This window comes from Rhinopithecus bieti, unplaced genomic scaffold, assembly GCF_001698545.2.
Source record: "Rhinopithecus bieti isolate Rb0 unplaced genomic scaffold, ASM169854v2 scaffold_18624, whole genome shotgun sequence".
NCBI classification, from domain to species: Eukaryota; Metazoa; Chordata; class Mammalia; order Primates; family Cercopithecidae; genus Rhinopithecus; species Rhinopithecus bieti.
This window is the reverse complement of record NW_016809607.1, coordinates 1220488-1238123: the sequence shown is the minus strand read 5'-3', so window position 1 is coordinate 1238123 and position 17636 is coordinate 1220488. Positions and strand designations below refer to the sequence as shown.

The 17636-nt window shown below is 45.8% G+C and overlaps 1 protein-coding gene and 1 long non-coding RNA gene across 2 annotated transcripts in view; both read right to left on the bottom strand.

Annotated features, from left to right (window-relative positions):
* Positions 1–5633: 5633 nt before the first annotated feature.
* LOC108540690 (uncharacterized) lies at positions 5634–10273 on the bottom strand. The gene is made up of 3 exons (XR_001888735.1): positions 10129–10273; positions 7671–7925; positions 5634–5674 (listed from the first exon to the last, which is right to left on the bottom strand). It is a non-coding gene; the product is annotated as an uncharacterized LOC108540690 (long non-coding RNA).
* Positions 10274–14018: 3745 nt separating this feature from the next.
* The window catches only part of POU3F2 (POU class 3 homeobox 2), a 4436-nt gene continuing 818 nt past the window's right edge, over positions 14019–17636 (bottom strand). The window contains exon 2 of the mRNA XM_017889832.1: positions 14019–17636. This exon is cut by the window's right edge and continues 1 nt beyond it. Within this exon, the coding sequence (XP_017745321.1) occupies positions 16545–17636 (1092 nt within the window). The 3' untranslated portion in view covers positions 14019–16544.

Genomic DNA, 17636 nt, shown 5'->3' with positions numbered 1-17636 from the left:
GACAGAGTGAGACTCCGTCTCTAAAAATAAAAAATTAAAAAATATATATGTATATATATATTCCATCACTTCATATACTTATTTATTGAGGTGAGAATATTTAAGATCTATTAGAAATTTTCAAAAATATATTGTTGTTAACTATATTCATCATGATAAACAATAGATCTCCATAACTTAGTCACCCTGTCTAACTGAAACTCTGTACCCTTTAAGCAACATTTCCCCACCCCCACCTCCAGCCCCGGCACCATTTTACTCTCTGTTCTATGTGTTCAACTTTTTTAGATTCCCCATGTATGTGACATCATGCAGTATTGTCTTTTAGTGCTTTGCTTTTGTCACTTAACATAAATTTCTCTAGGTTCGCCCATGTTGTCACAAATGACAGGATTTTCTTCTTTTTTAAGGCTTCGTAGTATTCGTGTGTGTGTGTTATTCCTTTATCCATTCATCCATTGATGGACACTTAGATTGATTCCATATCTTGACTAATAAATAATGCAGCAATGAACATGGGAGTGCAATTATCTCTTTGACAAACGGATTTTATTTCCTTGGAATATATATCTAGAAGTGGAATTGCTGGATCATAGGGTAGTTCTATTTCTTCAATTTTTTTGAGGAGACTCCATACTGTTTCCCGTAATAGCTGTACTAATTTAATTTCCAACCAATAATGGACAAGGGTTCTTGTTTCTTCACATCCTCTCCAACACTTATTTTTTCTCTTTTTTATAGTAACCATTCTAACAGGTGTGAGGTGATACCTCACTGTGGTTTTAATTTGCTTTTCTCCAATGATTAATGATGTTGAGGTTTTTTTCATACACCTGTTGACCATTATTATGTGTCTTCTTTTGAGAAATGTCTGTTCAGGTCCTCTGACCATTAAAAAAATGGGCTATTTGTTTTCTTGCTACTGAATTGAGTTTCTTATATAATTTGGATATTAACCCTTTATCAGAGGTATGGTTTGCCAATATTGTCTGTTCACTCTGTTGATTGTTTCCTTTGCTGTGGAAAGCTTTTTAAGTTTGATGCAATCCCATTTTCCTATTTTTGCTTCCCTGCCTGTGTTTTACCGTCAAATCCAAAAAAATCATTCCCCAGACCAATGTCAAGGAGCTTTCACACTATTTGTTCTTCTAGTAGTTTTACAGTTTCATTAATTCTTTAATCCATTTTGAGTTGGTTTTTGTGTGAGATACAGGTCCAATTTCATTTTTCTATGGGTGGATATACAGTTGTCCCAACATAATTTATTGAAGAGACTATCCTTTCCCCACTGTGTGTTCTTGGCACTTTTGTGAAAGATCAATTGACTGTAAATGCATAGATTTACGTCTGGACTCTCTATTCTGTTCTATTGGTTTATGTGTCTGTGTTTATGCCGGTACTATACTGTTTTGATTACTTAACGCTTTGCAACATACTTGGAAATCAGGTAGTGTGATGCCTCTAGCTTTGCTGTTTTTGCTCAAGATTACTTTGGCTATTCAGGCTCTTTTGTGGTTCCAGACAAATTTTAGAATTGTTTTTTTCTATTTCTTTGAAAAATATCATTGGAATTTTGATAGGGATTGCATTGAATCTGTCGATCATTTGGGGTCATATGGACATTTTAACAAATATCAATTCTTCAAGTCCGTGAACACAGGATATATTTCCATTTATTTGTGTCTTCAATTTCTTTCATCAATGTTTTATAGTTTTCACTGTACATCTTTCACCTCCTTGGTTAAATTTATTCCTAAATATTTTATTTTTTGGTTGCTATTATAAATAGGATTAATTTCTTGGTTTCTTTCTCAGTTTTTTTGTTGGTGTATAGAAATGCTACTGATTTTTTGTTTGTTGGTTTTATATTTTAAAACTTTATTGAATTCATATACTAGTACTAAAAGTTTTTTGATGTAGTCTTTGGGGTTTTCTATATGTAAGATCATGTCACATACAAACAGAGACAATTTTATTTCTTCCTTTCCAATTCGAATGCCTTTTACTTCTTTTTCTTGCTTAAATGCTCTGGTTAAAACTTACAATACTATATTGAATGAAAGTGGTGAGAGTGGGCACCTTAGTCTTGTTCTTGATCTAAGAGGAAAAGTTTTCAATTTTTTGTATGCTCTGTATTTAAAACCAGGCAATCTCAGTTACTTTACACTATATTCAAGAGAATTTGGCATATTTGTGTTCCACTGGCCCCTATTCAAATTGCCTTCCCTTTTCCTAACTGAAAGCAATACAGTATACCACTCCTATCTTTTAAAGTCTAGGAAACCTTAGAGAGTGGTTTTTGTGTTTTAGGAAGTGATATTAAATATAAACAAATGTCTTCTCCCCAAATATGACCTCCCATAGTTTTAGTTGACTGAATGTGTTAAACAAGGAAAGTTTAATGTACGTCTAAATTTCTTTAAAATAGACTCCTTTCTTTAGCTATCTTGGAAACAAATAAACATTTGGATGAAAATATGTGGCAGAAGATACATGAAAAAGAAGTGATGTGTCTCAAGCAGGTCTCCTTCTCAAGCCTGGCTGCTGTCCTTCTATAAAAATTTCTCCACACCATGGATAGCACCTGCTACAAATGAAAAATGTGAGGCCTCTGGCCAGGCGCGGTGGCTCACGATTGTAGTTCCAGCACTTTGGGAGGCCGAGGCGGGCGGATCACGAGGTCAGGAGATTGAAACCATCCTGACTAACACGGTGAAACCCGTCTCTACTAAAAATACATAAAATTAGCTGGGCGTGGTGGTGGGTGCCTGTAGTCCCAGCTACTCGGGAGGCTGAGACAGAAGAACGGCGTGAACCTGGGATGCGGAGCTTGCAGTGAGCTGGGATACCGCCACTGCACTCCAGCCTGGATGACAGAGTGAGACTCCGTCTCAAAAAAAAAAAAAAAAAAAAAAAAAAGAAAAAAAAAAAAAAAAAAAAAAAAAAAAAAAAAATGTGGGGCCTCTGAATTAGTACATTTTTTTCCTTCACATTCTCTCAGTTACAGAGGTACCATTTATTAGCATGTATGAGGTTCTTAGTGAAATTTCCTGAATTGAAATTAACTTGCTTTTACTAGGGTCAGCATTAGAGGTAGTTTCAGTAAATAGCTAAATGTTGCTGAAAAACCTGCTATCCTGATGACTTCGTGATATTCCTAGGAGGGGGTGGGGGAGATGGAGGAAGGAAAAGAGAAACAAACTAGTAAAACTAGCACATCTAAAACTGAACACAATTTCTACAATTCTCTTTTGTTCTCATCTCTCTATGCTTGCCCATTTCCTTCCCCCCAAATGTAATCATGGTCTCACCATTCTTCCTTTTTTGTTTTTTGACCCTACAGCCATTCAGGCACCAATCATTTGCCTATCCTTTTCAAACTTCCCTGACTGACCACTTTGAGTCAGATCTACACCAGCAACCTCCTATCTAGTTAACCTCCCTGCTTTCATCCTTACCACTTTCCAACCTATCCGATGCACTGTGCCAACTCTCTTCCTTCCAGGAGCATTATTTCCATCGAATCTCCCCCTCTACGACAGCTCTTAATTGCCTTTTGAGTCTAATTAAAACTTCTTCCAGACCCTTTACCAATTAACTCCATACACTGTTTCCCTTAGCAGCCCTCTTATGCCAGGTGCCAGCTCCTGCTCTCCGGCCCAGCCCAGCAAACCTGCTCGCCCTCTGCCTTTTCCTGCTTCCTGCCTCACATTGTGCCAGTTGCCTCCTACCCAGAGTGCCTACTCCACCTCTTTCTTCTTTCTGCCAAAGCACTCTTCCTTTTTTGTTTGTGAGATTGCTAAACCACCTCCTAACTTGGATTTCTCTAAGGATCCCAAAGTTCTGTATTTAGGTCTGCTCTTTTGGAAATGCGTGTGTCTTCACGTACCTGCATTATCGACATCTTGCAGGGAGCAGTGCTCACACGTCCTGGTTCAGGGACTCCGGCGCTTGGCAGGAAGTCCTGCAGTCTTTGGGGCTAGCAGCTTGGTCTTTTCCACAACCTGGTGAAAGTTCCTCTACCGCCAAGGCCTTGGCTCATGTCAGACCTGCATTCTCCCTGGATGTCCTGGTTCCTGCCTTGACTTCCCTTTCCCGCCTGAGACCCTGTAAGGTCTCAGGCAACCACAGCCGCCCCTCTCCCCCTCCCCCCGACCCCATTGCGGTGGAACACGGGAACGGTCAGGGCCCTCCAGGCGTTCGGGAGGTAACTATCTAGGAGAGAGCGGCCGGGCGTGGGCTGGGGCCGCCTGGGGAGGGGACCATAGGCTGCAGGTGGCTTCCCGGCAGAGGCCGCTTCCTGGTCTTCGTGAGGCGGCTTGGCCCAAGTCCTGAAAGGTGGCCGAGCGGCGGACGGAGCCGCCAAGCCGGGGACCCGCTGCTCCCCGAGGCCCTGCTGCTCCCCGAGGCCCTACTGCTCCCCTCTGTGTCGCGGCTTCAGACCCAGACCGCCTCTCGCCACCCCCGTGAGCTCCTGAGGACACGAAGTGTTTGTAACTCTTGACCCCAGCACAGCCCAGGAGGCCCTGAGCTGCTCTCGCGGCAAGACGGAGGCCAGGCGGGCCCAGGCGCAGCCCTCCAGCCTCCCGCCGCGAAGCCGTTCCTTCGCCCCTGCTTCAGCCATGGGAGCCTGCCCGACACGCACAGGAGCCCGGGCTACCCCTACGCCAGGCCTCGCTGGACGCCCCAGGGGTCCTCCGCCCTCACCCAAAGGGGTGCCTGGCCTGGGCCGCTGCTCTGCTCGAGTGGCGGAGTGACCCCCACATTGCGCCGGCAGAAGGGCCCTTGGGGAGGTGAGGGGACTTTGCGAGTGGAATGGGACCCCAAGCCGATTCTAGGCACCGGCTTTCTCCGCAGCGCCTCTCCTGGCGACTCCAGGGTGTCGCGGGGCGCCTGTGGGATCCACAGCGTCCTGATTGCCAAGTCCAGGGACTGAATGTGGCCCTGGACCACTGCGGCTCTCTGGACGGTAGGCATGTGTGGATTCGTGATAAGCTGCGGGTGATTAGTGGTGCTGCTGTTTCGTGTGTGTGCTTGGTTTTAAGTGCATGAGCCTAGTATTCTCTTCCTAATCCAGGCTGTTATAAATGACACCACAGATGGACACTATAAACGTCAAGGTTTTTGAAGATGTTGAAGAAATGGAGTGCTCTGCAAGAGTACGAGGCTAGCCATCGCATCACAGGAGCTACAGTCGCTGCAATCACTGGTGTGTGGCGCCGGTGGCCCGACTGATGGTTTCAGCTACAAGTAAGGACCTGAATATGCTAAACATAAAATGTCTCCTGAGTTGCAGCCCCAATTTAAGGCTAACCAGAATCGGTGGTGCCTTCCCTGGATAATGCAACTGAGATGACTGTTCCTGCATTTCTCTTCCCTCACACAAATAGACATAAGGCTATACGGTTGTTTTTAAGTCAGAAAACATTTCTTAAGCCAGGCGCAGTGGCTCACACCTATAATCCCAGCACTTTGGGAGGCCGAGGTGGGAGAATTGCTTGAGCTTAGGAGTTCCAGACCAGACTCTGCAACAAAGTGAGACGTGGTGGCACATGCCTCTAGTCCTAGTTACTGGGGAGGCTGAGATGGGAAGATCCCTTGAGCTCAGGAGTTCGAGGCTGAAGTAAGCTATGATTGCACCACTGCAATCCAGTCTGGGCGATGGAGAGAGACCCTGTCTCAAAAACAAAACAAACATTTCTTATTAGACAGTCACAACAGAGGCCTCCACTGCAGTTGGCAACAGTAGTGCTTCAGGTTGAATTTGCGCTAATTTATACAATGCTTTCATATATATTATTTCATCTGAGCCTTACTTCAACCCTGTTGCAAATTTTAAAAAGGAATATTATCCACATTCTGCACACGAGAAAACTGAGATCTGAAGATGTCAACTGACTTTCCCCCGATGCTGGTTAGTAAGCATAGAAGGATAGATAGTAAGCATGTATTCTGACTTCAAGTCCATTGCCCCGTTCCATTAATACTGCTGGGATTTGCCTGAAGTCCTTTCTCTTCTCCTCCTTGTATTACTTGGGATAAAGGCAGAGGGAGAAAACAACATTCGTGGTGCAAATGGCCCATAGTAAGGGTGGACAAATGCACTGGGCTCTGAGAGAAGCAAAGTTCAGCTTCACAGGCTGAACTGATACTTTAGTAGGAGTTTCTAGGGGAACGTTTTTCCTAGAATTCTTCCACGGATGAGTCTTGTTCAAGTGATCCACTTTTTAAAAAACTCACTTTTGAATGGTAAAACTGAACAAACCTACTATAGAGCAAGAAGTGTCGGATGAAACCTGGGCTGGGTTAAAATAGTATTTGCTGGACTCCATTTTTGCTGATTGAAGCATTCTACCTGCTATTAACCGTGACTTCTAACCTGGTATTCTGGTCTTAATGCCTGCCAAAAGCTGAGGCTTCTTAGAGAGACTGAAGACGTATCTACAACAGCCTCAACATGTAGGAACTAAGGAACTGGGGAAGTGATTCTTCTTACCTTTGGGAACTTTTCTGGTATAGAACGTAGTGTCTTTTCTGGCTAAACTTTTCAAATATCTACTCAGGAATTACCTAGAACTAAATGTTTAGAAACCCTTGCAGGGGTCATATGCATAGTCACCTTCATAAGTGTTTGCCTAGGAGGGGTTGAGGGAAAGAATGTAGAGTGAGGAAGGAGAGGTCCTAGGAGTAAGGGGAAGGAGAATTGGATCTGAAACAAAACAGTTGTGCGGACTGGGAGGCTGTAAAATCAAGGGTAGTTCCGAGCCGATGCCACTGTGGGGCGCCAAAGTTCTACTCGGCTAAGGCCCGCCGCCTTCTTGGGTGCTAGGACAGAAGTCCTGGAGAACAGATGCACTGGGGGAAGAGAGCCGGGAGGAAGGAGGGAAGGGAAAGGAAAGGAGGGGTGGGGCTAGGGTGTCCTTTATTCTCCAGTTAAACTCGCCTGGGAGACTTTGTTACATAACAAGTCTGTGCGTGGGGGAAAGAAGACTTTGTTAGACGGAAAGAAGGAGGGTGTGGGGAGGGGGTGAAGCTCTTAGAAAAGAAGAAAATCTCGGAATACTGAGCTGACTTGGGAGCACAAACGGTCCTCGTGGCTTCAGAGATGCTGGGGCTTATTCTCAAACTGGGGCCACCACCTTTTTTAAAGAGGGCTAGCGAGGAGGGGAGATAGGTTTGGAAAGGGTCCGTTCCCCGACCCCCCACCCAACAGACACAAACCAGAGACCCCGCCCAACCTCCCGGCCCCTGACCCTACTCGCTACCCCGTCCAGGGCCTGGGGGCTGCTGCCTCCAGGAAGCCGCGCTCTTTCTCCTCCCGGGCCCCGCGGCTCCATCTGCAGCCCCCGAGAACTCCTCAGCCGGGATAAAGGGCGGCCTCCCCCGTCTGCCAGTGCCCAGGATGCTCAGCCGTCAGCTGCGGGGAGGAGCTGATTTCATTTCGGCGCGGCTTTCGCTGCGGGTGGCGAGGGGCGGAGGGGCCGGGGCCCGCGGGGCGGGGCGGGACGCGGGAGGGAGGCGGCGGCCGCGACCTGGGGAGGCTGAGCGCCCCGGCCCCGACAGGATTTATTACATCCCAGCCACTGGCAAAGGTTAGGAACGCGCATTTAGAGACGGGATAATCCGAGTTTAAATATTAAAAGTAAAAGCAGAATCGGTCGAATATTTACCTAGAGACTGAGCAGATCTCCCTTCGTGAGGGGAGAGGACTACGGAGGAGCCTGGCTCCCAGGCCCGCGGCTCTAGCTCTGAGCTTCCCCAGTGGCATCGCCTGTCCGGCCAGGACCCACCTCTGAAGCTTCCTCAGACTGTGGTTAAGGGGGGCGGACCGCGGATCCCCTGGCTCTCCCAAGTCGATTGGAGTCTGTGGGGCTCGGTCCAGATCTTCTGCTTTGTCATATTCTCCTTTTTAAGGGCCTCCCGGACTAACACAAAAGGTGGCGGAAAGTACGTTGGATCAATAGCAAAGATTGTTATTTAGATAACGAATTAATCTCCCTGTTATAATACTTTTTATAGTGAACTTTGCACCCCTTTCATAAGAAAAAGGAATTTAAAGGGAGAAGAAAGTCTCAAACAGGATTAAGGTTTTAATTACAATTCCCTATCGAAATAGTATGTTTGATGAGCTGATCTTATCAATTAATAGTAACATTAAGGCACAAGAAACAGATTCACGGAAATATGCTTAAAGGAGCCTTTTAAAAGTAATCGCACTTGGGGAACTAGCCGGGCAGGCGGCCAGCGATGCTGCGTCCGAGCAGATTTCGGATTCCCCCTCTGCTCGGACTGGTCCAGAGAAGGGCGCATCTGGGGCTCAGGATGGGGCGAGGGCGGCGGGCACGGCGCTGGGAGACCAGGCTACGCTGGTGGGAGGGAAATAATAAATAACAGACGCCTCTTCCAAGCCGAGGCCCACATCAAAGTTGGGGCCCCACAAGGGCCGTGCAGTTCATTGCGTTTGGGTCAGCGTTATATTCCAGGGGCAAATAAAGTAATTTGAACATGCACCAACAGTTTTCCATAAAATACGAGTTAAAAGAAGTAATAGAACTAATCACTGTCTCCTCAAATCAAGTAGAAAACATTTCAATGCACTAATTAGAGTAATTAGAATAATAAGCCTCTGCCTATATGTGGTAAGACAATGTGTACAAACAACTTTATTTAATGTATACTGGTAATCAGCGATGCGTGCCTGCTTGAATGCTTAGAGCAATAAAACTACCCTCCGTCCGCCCAAACAATCAAATACAAATTAGTTTAATGATTGTGCCTGCTGAATGTCTTAGAAATCTACAGGCAGAGGCGAGTAAATAGAAGCATCCTTGTTTGCGTGCGACCCCGCCCGGTCTGGCCGCGGGGCCGGGTGAGTGGCCGCGGGCGGGTGCGGCGGGAGCAATCGGGAGGCTCTGCCGCGCCGGCGGAGGCCAGGCCCGGCGCCAGCATAGACTTGCGCCCCGCAGGAGCCCCTGCTGCTGCCCTTGGTCACCTTCCCAGTCCTCTCCGGCCAGCTTCCCGCCTCTGCGGTCCTGCGGTGCAGCTCTGGGCCCCAAACCCGCACATCCCCGGCTCGGCCTCACCTCCTCCGAGAGGCGAAAGGCCGCTTTAGAACTCTCCCTCCGCCCGTTTGCGACGCTTTTCAGAGCTGAGTGATTTCCTCTCTTGGGGCGACTCCTTCCAGGGGCCTCGGAGGGCTAAGGGGGATTTCTGCGGGCCCTGAGAGCCCCAATTCGCGGAGATGGACGCTAGGTCTCCAGTACTGAGGAGCGGCCCCTTACTTTCGCTGCCCTCAGCTCTGGCTTGAGATGCCGGGGTGCCCAGAGGGGCTCCCAGGCTCTCTTCTCTAGGGGACTGACTTTCCTCTGCTGGGAACTGACTTTAGGCCCAGCAGGGGAGTGGTTTCCAGGGGGTCTAATAATTCGTTTTCCTCCGTGCTTCAGCGCGTGAAGAGTAGGTTCCTCTTCATTGGAGGTAGGGAGCTGAGGTCAGAAACACCCAGAAGTTTGATGGGTGGGAGCTGAAGGAAACCTGCCTCAGAACTTTGCTCCCCAGCTCTCAGCTGTCCCCCTCCATTCTCGCCAATACGCCCCCCCCCACCCCCCGCAAAAAGCAGGAAAAGCCCAGATGACTGTACTTCCCTGGGCAGCTGTCCCCCTTTCCTCTCCAGTCTTCCTGCACTTATCTCATCTCCCTCTTTCTCTTGGGGCACCGTCTTCCACAATTGCCTCTCCTATGAGGTGCAATATCCTGGGCCCGACTCTGCAGAGTCAAGTGGAAAAGCCGGGCAGGCAGAAAGCTAGGAGACTCTCCTCCCGGCCTCGACCCCTTGTCACTCCTAGGCCCACCGCATCTCTGCCCAAGCCACGCGTGCCCCCAGAGAGGCCCTGCCAACTCCTTCGTGTAGATCCCACTTTCCCGGGGCGACGGTTATACCCAAGACACCTGGACTCCTCCTAACCGCCACCTCTAGCCTCTGCTGGGGGTGGGGGGCAAACACACCAACTGTCCCCCTTACCCCCACCCCCCTTCCTCGGGAAGCGAGAGAGTGGAACAGCTCGACGTCCGAGCTGTTGACCTTTCCCCTGGGGGTCCGGGCGACTGAGCCTGGGGAGCCGCAGAGAATACCTGATTTCCAGGCAGGCACTCAGGGACAGTTGGCAGCGTCCCGAGCAAAGGCCGGGGCTGAAAGTGCAGGGAGTGCCCCGCTCCCTTCCCTCTCTCTCCTCCCCGCGCAGCCGAGTCTAACTGTCTGGGCCTTCGCGACAGCGGTCAGGGTCCCCGAGGTGGGGGGTGCGCGGCAAGGCCAAGGCACCTCTTTTGCGACTGGGCAAGGAGCAGATGCTGGCTGGCAGCACACTCGCCTGCCTTGTCCAGGCGCTGCACCAATTTTGACAGAATATTTGTTAGGGGAACAACATCAATAAAAAGTTACTAATGTCAAATAATTATCTCCAGAATCATGTGTTGTGGAACATAAAAATTCCTCTGACGAAATGAGATTTCTTAACAGGAGGAGGAAAAGAACTCCTAACACTTTCCACATAGATTTGCCTGAACCTTGAAGCCCAGTGATTTACAATGGCTAATTTGTGTTACAACCCCACAAGAAACTTTCTTTTTTCCCATTCTCCTTCCAAACTCTCTGTGGCCATATTTTTTGGTGTGTGGCCTTTTCTTCCTTCTTTCCTTTTTAAACAACAAACCCAGAGGAAACACTGGTGGGAGGAAAAATATATTACCCAAATAAAAAAGGACGCAAATTCACATTTACTCCACAGTGAGATTTCCTATTGCCGTTGCTCGACACACAGAGTTAATCGTATACAATTCATAAAAATCAAAATCCCCTCCATATCCCTCAGATGGGGTCCTAGTGCTACCCCGTCCTCCTAAAATTGGTGACAACTACGTCTTTGTGGGGGATTTATTTCCTTCTTTTTTCCTAGATGACAGCTCCCCATTCTGAGAGCAGAGAGCTGTTTGCCGCCAACTAGAGACCACTCCAGAGCCTAGGCTCTTCACGCACAAACCGCATATGGAAGTCCTCCCCTCCCCAATCCCAGACAAAGAGCTATAAAAACTCAGAAAGACGTGGAAGGAATAAACTTTAGGCTATAGATGCACTTTTACTGGTGTATTAAATAACATTTCAGAATTTTTTTTTAAAAAAAGAAATACAACTTAATGTTACCAACAATCAGAATTCTAGGAACAACAAAAGAGGCCAGGATTGTTTTGATGGCATAATAAATTATTTCTAAAACCTCTAACAGCTAAGTCAAGCAGAGGTGTCTTTAAGATAAAGGAAGGTACTGTATGATAAAGTTTATTAAGTTTTCTTCTTTTAAAGGAGGGAACAAATTTCCTAGTTTCCCACCAAACACCAGAAAAATGTTAAAATATTCGTTGTTTCCTTATCTTCTTATCAGTCAAGCAAGGCCTTAGGAAAACGAAAAAAGCCATTTTCTGGTACCCTCATGCCTGCCTGATAAGGAGGCATTAAAATAACACTGGCCCAGTTCTGAAAACATGGGTCAGTTAATTCCATGATTTGTTAGCTGGGTGGCAGGCCCCTGCCACTTTTGCCTTGTTTCCCATCCTGAATCAAATGGTGGGAATAGGTATCAGAAGCCCTGATTCTTTCCTACGGCCATCTGCCCCCGTTAAAAGAATATGCATGATTGAAAAGTAAACTTTCCTAAACAGGGAAAACGTTTATATAAAACGTAGCTATACATTCCATTTAGTTATAATATCAAGATTCATAGTACTTCAAGATGCATGTTTTTCTTTCATTTTAAATAAACACTGTGCTTTGCCCTACTCACTGAACTAAACAAGCAGACCCAAAGAATCACTCTTACCTTTGACCCTTACTTCACCAGCCTTCTTTCTTTTTCTGTACAAGTTTCATTATTTGCCTCATTTTAAAACTTGTTTAGAAATTCAATAGAATCTAGAACAGAGTTCTATATAAACTGTTTGAAAAAATCAACCAAGCCAAATCATGGAGACTAGTGATAGAAAGATAATTTAACCTGGCTCCCCAGCACTACTCAAGCTGCCTCCAAAGTAAGGCAAGTGAAAAGCAAATGAATGCAGCATATAGACATATATGTGCAGGTACCAATGCACCCAAATGCCAACCCCCTCCCCCATTGTTGCTGTTGCATCTCTTTATTAGTTGCTTTTGAAAAAATAAGAAGGTAGATGAATGTCTTTACCAAAGCCATTTCACCAGAAATTTTGCCAAACAGTGTGTGGCCTCCACTGGTAGGAGCAGGAAGGGAAGGGGAAGAGAACAGTGCTTTTGTTGCTACCATCTGAAATGTAAAGGCGGTTACTTCGTGGGAACCGAGAATGTTTAGGACTGCCAAAGGTAATATTATTTGTGGCTATTCCCTCCATCTGACCTTCACATAACTCTTTTTCACATGATCATTTCTCCCCCATATTATTACATAAATTTTAAAAGTAACATACTTTGAAGAAACACAGGAGGTCTTTGGGACAGCTGTATTCTGCATTGTCTTAGGAGAAAGAAAGGGTTTGTTGTTATGGCTAGCCAACATCTTAGGGGCAACTGACCCACAAATTTCTCCCAGTGGCAGTGATGGGGTTTTCCACCTTAGTGTGTAATACATTCCCCCAAACCAGTGTGGCAACTACCTGAGTAGCCTTAGGATCTGAACAGCAAGCATGGGTCAAAACCACGGTGTGCACGTTTAACATGTGATGGTTTCCAGTCAGCAGTCCCTGTGGCTAAGAACAAAAATGCCTTCTCAAGGTCCACTAAAATGCCCTGCAGAGGGCAGATGCTGCTTGTTTTCTGCCTGCAGTAGAGGAGAATATTGACCCAGAACTCAAATCTATACCCAGCTTAAACATTTTACCCATCAGCATGTCTGCGGTCACAAAACACTTCTTCTTTCTGTCACTTCTCGTTCAGACTATTGAGAAGATCATTTGGTGGAATCTGTTTGAGACCCATGTAATATTGACTAGGAGTTAGAAAAAATGATCAGATGTAATAAGCCCAGAAACTACCTTTCAAAATGGACATTTATACTTAAACCAATGTTCCAAGGAGGGCTTTAAATACATCATCAAACTTGTAAAGTGATCCAACACTGCTTGAAATTCTCACTAACCTTAAAACGGATTTTTGGTACTGTGTCATCTAAGATTGTCTGAAACAATCTGTTATTAGCATCACGGCTTGAATCTCTCCCATATGTTCTTTTTTTTTTTCTTTACTTGCTTTAAAGCCCATTTGTATGCCTAATGAAAAATAGACACAATTGTATAAACCATTGTAAAATTCATCTTTTTATGCAAACCAAACAGGAATAATGTATAGGATCTACCTCTAATCATTTAGTAAACACACAATAGCATACTATCAGGGTTATTCTTTGTTAAGAGATACTTGTAAATTATTAAAAATAATAATCTCCTAAATCTTGCTTTTCTGTAGATCCCAAATTATGTGAGGACCTGTGGGTAGAGATTAAAGTCCACCTAGTTCCACTGATGTTCTCCAAAACTGCACAATTGAATAAGGTACAGTTAACCTGGAAAGAAGATGCAGGCATACCTGCACATATTTAAAGGGGACAAACATCTCAACAAATTGAAGCTCAAACCCAATGACCATTTCAATTTAATGCTACAGGCATAGTGGCTGAAAGATTTGGGACTAATAGTTTTTGCAAAGAAAAGTGAATTAGACCAGTAGTCTCCATTAAAAAAAAAAAAAGCCTCTGAAAGTTATGAACATGAAATCTGGCGGTATATGCATAAAATTTATTCCAAAACTTTATGAAGTATAAAGGAAGGGAAGTGTTTTACACACAACTCAACTCAGTCAATTTAAGGTCTAGGGTTTTCCCCCCTTAAAACTTGGCACTATCTTTAAAAATAAAATAAAGATATTTCAATAATTAGAACAAACTATGAAGGTATTGTGCATTTCTGTTTTATGTAGATAATAAAATATTACTTTAACATAAATATATAAGGATCTCTGCGTTTTTATTTTCCCCACAAGCACAACCAAATGTACCAAAAACAAAGTATTTTTTAAGAGACTGAACAAAAAAATTACATCCCATATAGATTTTGCTCACCTATTCATTTAAAGCTACAGAAAACAGTTTCCAGAACCTTTTGCTTCAAAAGAAATAAATATACATTGAGGCAGGCCACTTAAAAATGATATGAAAATATTTCCCTGGGTAGCATTAAAAAAAAGAAAAATAGACAAAGAAACATTTAAACTATTTCTGCATTTCAAAAGACAGATATTAAACATATATACATAGTGGTAAGGTTCAGTGGTAACTTTCATCTTAGTAAACCTATAAGAGTCAGAGAAGCTGTAGATACATCCTCTGAACTCCAGCTTCTGACCTTACCTACTTGGTAATAAGTATCTGAAAATTCATTTCCTCCCTTCACCAGTGGCTATTTGCCCTGCTCTGGATAGCTTCACTAAAGGCCAGTCCCCATACCTCAGGAACAAGCAGCGTGATGTACCCGAAGCAGCTCCGTGCCCATCTCCTTGTGACATTCATTGGGGGAAATGAAATACAGGCAAATAAATATGCCCATTATAAGTCACCATTTATCTTGCAAAAACATTGAAAATGAAACAATCACAGGTGTTTGAAAAGACAATATAAAGCGTATTTCCTAAAACCTTAAAGACTGAGTGCAATGCTAATCTGATGCTGAACCATAATTTTATGGTAGTGAGACTTTCATTTTTTAAAATAAAAATTTATCTAATACCTAACTGGAAAAAAACCCCAAACTTTTAAGATTAACAAAAGTGTTTTCCCTTTTAGCGCCCTTTTGTGCTGATTTTTCTTTTAAATTTTAACTGATCACAGTTTAATGGTATTTATTTTCAATACAGTTACAAGTTTTTTCACCTACACTTTCCAGTAGAGTCTTTTGTGTTTGGAGTTAACCGTTTTCCATCAAGATAAGGTCAAAAATGCACTTAAAACTATTAACAAAGGGGAGAAAGGAAGGATTGAAAATGGCATTTTTTCCCCCTTCATTTGCCTTCCTTAGTGAAAGAGGGGGGAGAAAGCTGTCCAAGTCAAAGTGGTATATTCTGCAATAAATTACAGGAAAAGAGGGCGTGGGACCCTAAATATGACTTGATAAACAAATGAGCTAGTGAAGACAAAACGTGTCTACTGCGTGGAGATCGTCTGTGTATGCTGTGGGTATTTGTGGGCTGAAAAACACAGTCTTATGCATACACTATTAAGTTCTTGGGTCCTTTTTTATGTAAAAAAAAAAAGCTTATTAGAGAAACAAAGTTTAACTGCTGCTGTCAGCACAAAGAATTCTTCATAATTCTTACTAAAACTGAAGGTAGAGAACTATATAGGGATATCTGAAGATATATACTTCCCTAGTTCTCTTCAAAGTGCCACTTTCTTTCTGCTGGACAACTCTGGAAATATATTTAACCTCCACATTTCCTCTGAGCTCTTTCACAATGGGCCCGCCTGATAAAATGAAGCAATCAGTCACTCACTATCGATTTTCTTTTTTCTTCCCTCCATAACCTCCCCCAGAAACACTGCCTGAAAATGAAGTTTACTTTGTGGCTGGTAACAACAACCAATGCTTATTTTTATATTCCAAACTGGATTCTTGCCTTGGATAAAGCGGGTAGACCACGCACATTTCCTGAAAGCAGAGAATTGTCTATTTTGTATGAAGCCAATCGTTTTGCTTTGGTAAGAGGAACAAATAGATGTTACACCCTTGCAAGGGGAATCTGAAGGTAACCAAAGTTCACGAACAGTACGAATAAGAGGCAACACAAGAACATAAGAAATGGAGAGAGGCCAAGAGCTGGCTTCAACTCTCTCCGATGAATAAAGCAAAGCAAAACAAAATCCCCCAAAACGGCAATTCCCAAATTAACGGTGGGGAGAAAGAGAAAATATGTTCATGAATTTGTTCATGTAAACTTCAATTTTCTTGCAGTGCAAATTTATGTGGTTAAATTTTGCCTATATCAAAGAACGTGTGTATTTTTTCCTCTTTCCTGATGGGAATCCACATCAAATAAACACAGCAGCATGTGCCAACTCCAAGCATCAGGAAGCTGCGTCTTGTGTTTATCATGGTTTGGTGGATATTTTTTTCCTTTTTGGTAATTTATTTAGTTTTGCCAGGTATTTATCTCAGTGCTTGCCATCTCTCTCTCTCTCTCTCTATCTATCTATCACACACTCTCCTCACTCTCTCCAGGAGACACTCCACTCCATTGCCTGGTTACTCGTCTGCAAAGGTCAAAACACATCATTACACCTGCTACCTTTAAAGGATAGTCCAGTGTCTTAGTTGCTTTCCTTTTTCCTTATTTTTTTTTTTCTTTTTAAGGGACGGGGCAATAATAATTAAAAATAAAAGAACAATCAGAAGTTAGAGAGGGAACAAGAGGGCCGGGAAAGGGCCAAGGACCAAAGGGGAGGGGGAGCCCCGCGCTCTGCCCCTCCCCCCGCTCGAGTTCACTGGACGGGCGTCTGCACCCCGTGGTGTGGTGGCGTGTCCCTACTCCCCCCGTACACATCCTCGGCGCCCGGCAGAGTCCCTCCGGGAGGGGTCATCCTTTTCTCTTTCTGTCTCCTGTTACAAAACCAAACTCTCACCACCTCCTTCTCCAGCTGTAAGCTGTCCGCGAGGGAGGTGATCTCCTGGGCCGAGGGCTTGGGGCATTTGAGGAAATGGCTCTCCAGAGCCCCCTTGACGCTCACCTCGATGGAGGTCCGCTTTTTCCGCTTGCGCCCTTGCGCTGCGATCTTGTCTATGCTCGTGGGGCTGCCCGAGGACGAGTCCGCCTCCTCCAACCACTTGTTCAACAAAGGCTTCAGCTTGCACATGTTCTTGAAGCTCAGCTGCAGGGCCTCAAACCTGCAGATGGTGGTCTGCGAGAACACGTTGCCATACAGGGTGCCCAGAGCCAGCCCCACGTCTGCTTGGGTAAATCCCAGTTTGATCCGCCGCTGCTTGAACTGCTTGGCGAACTGCTCCAGGTCGTCCGAGGTCGGCGTGTCCTCGTCCGAGTGCGGGTCGTGGTGCGCGCCTGGGTGGCCAGGCGGACCTTGCGGGGGCGGCGGGGGCGGCGGCTGCTGGTGCGGGTGCGAGTGCGGGTGGGGGTGGTGGTCGGCATGGTGTGGCTCGTCGTGCGCGTCCCGCAGGCCGTGGTGGTGCAGCCCTGCCGGCTGCCCGCCGGCGCCCAGCATACCGTTCACCGTGAAGCTGGGCTGCGAGTAGAGCAAGCCGCCGTTGGACGCTCCCATGGAGGGTGGGAGGTGCGCTGTAGCCGCCGCGCTCCGCCATGCCCCGGGCCCCGGGTGGTGGTTAGCGGCGTGGTGCACCAGATGCGGCGGCCGCTGTTGCTGCTGCTGCTGCTGCTGTTGCTGCTGCTGCTGCTGCTGTTGCTGTTGCTGCTGCTGGTGCTGCTGCTGCAGGGCGCCTGGCCCGTGCAGCTCATCGCCACGGCCGCCCTGCTGCACCACCACCGAGGGCTTGATGTCCGGCTGGCCCAGGGGGCTGGTGGACCACGGGGAGCCGTCGCCGCCGCCCCCGCCGCCGCCCCC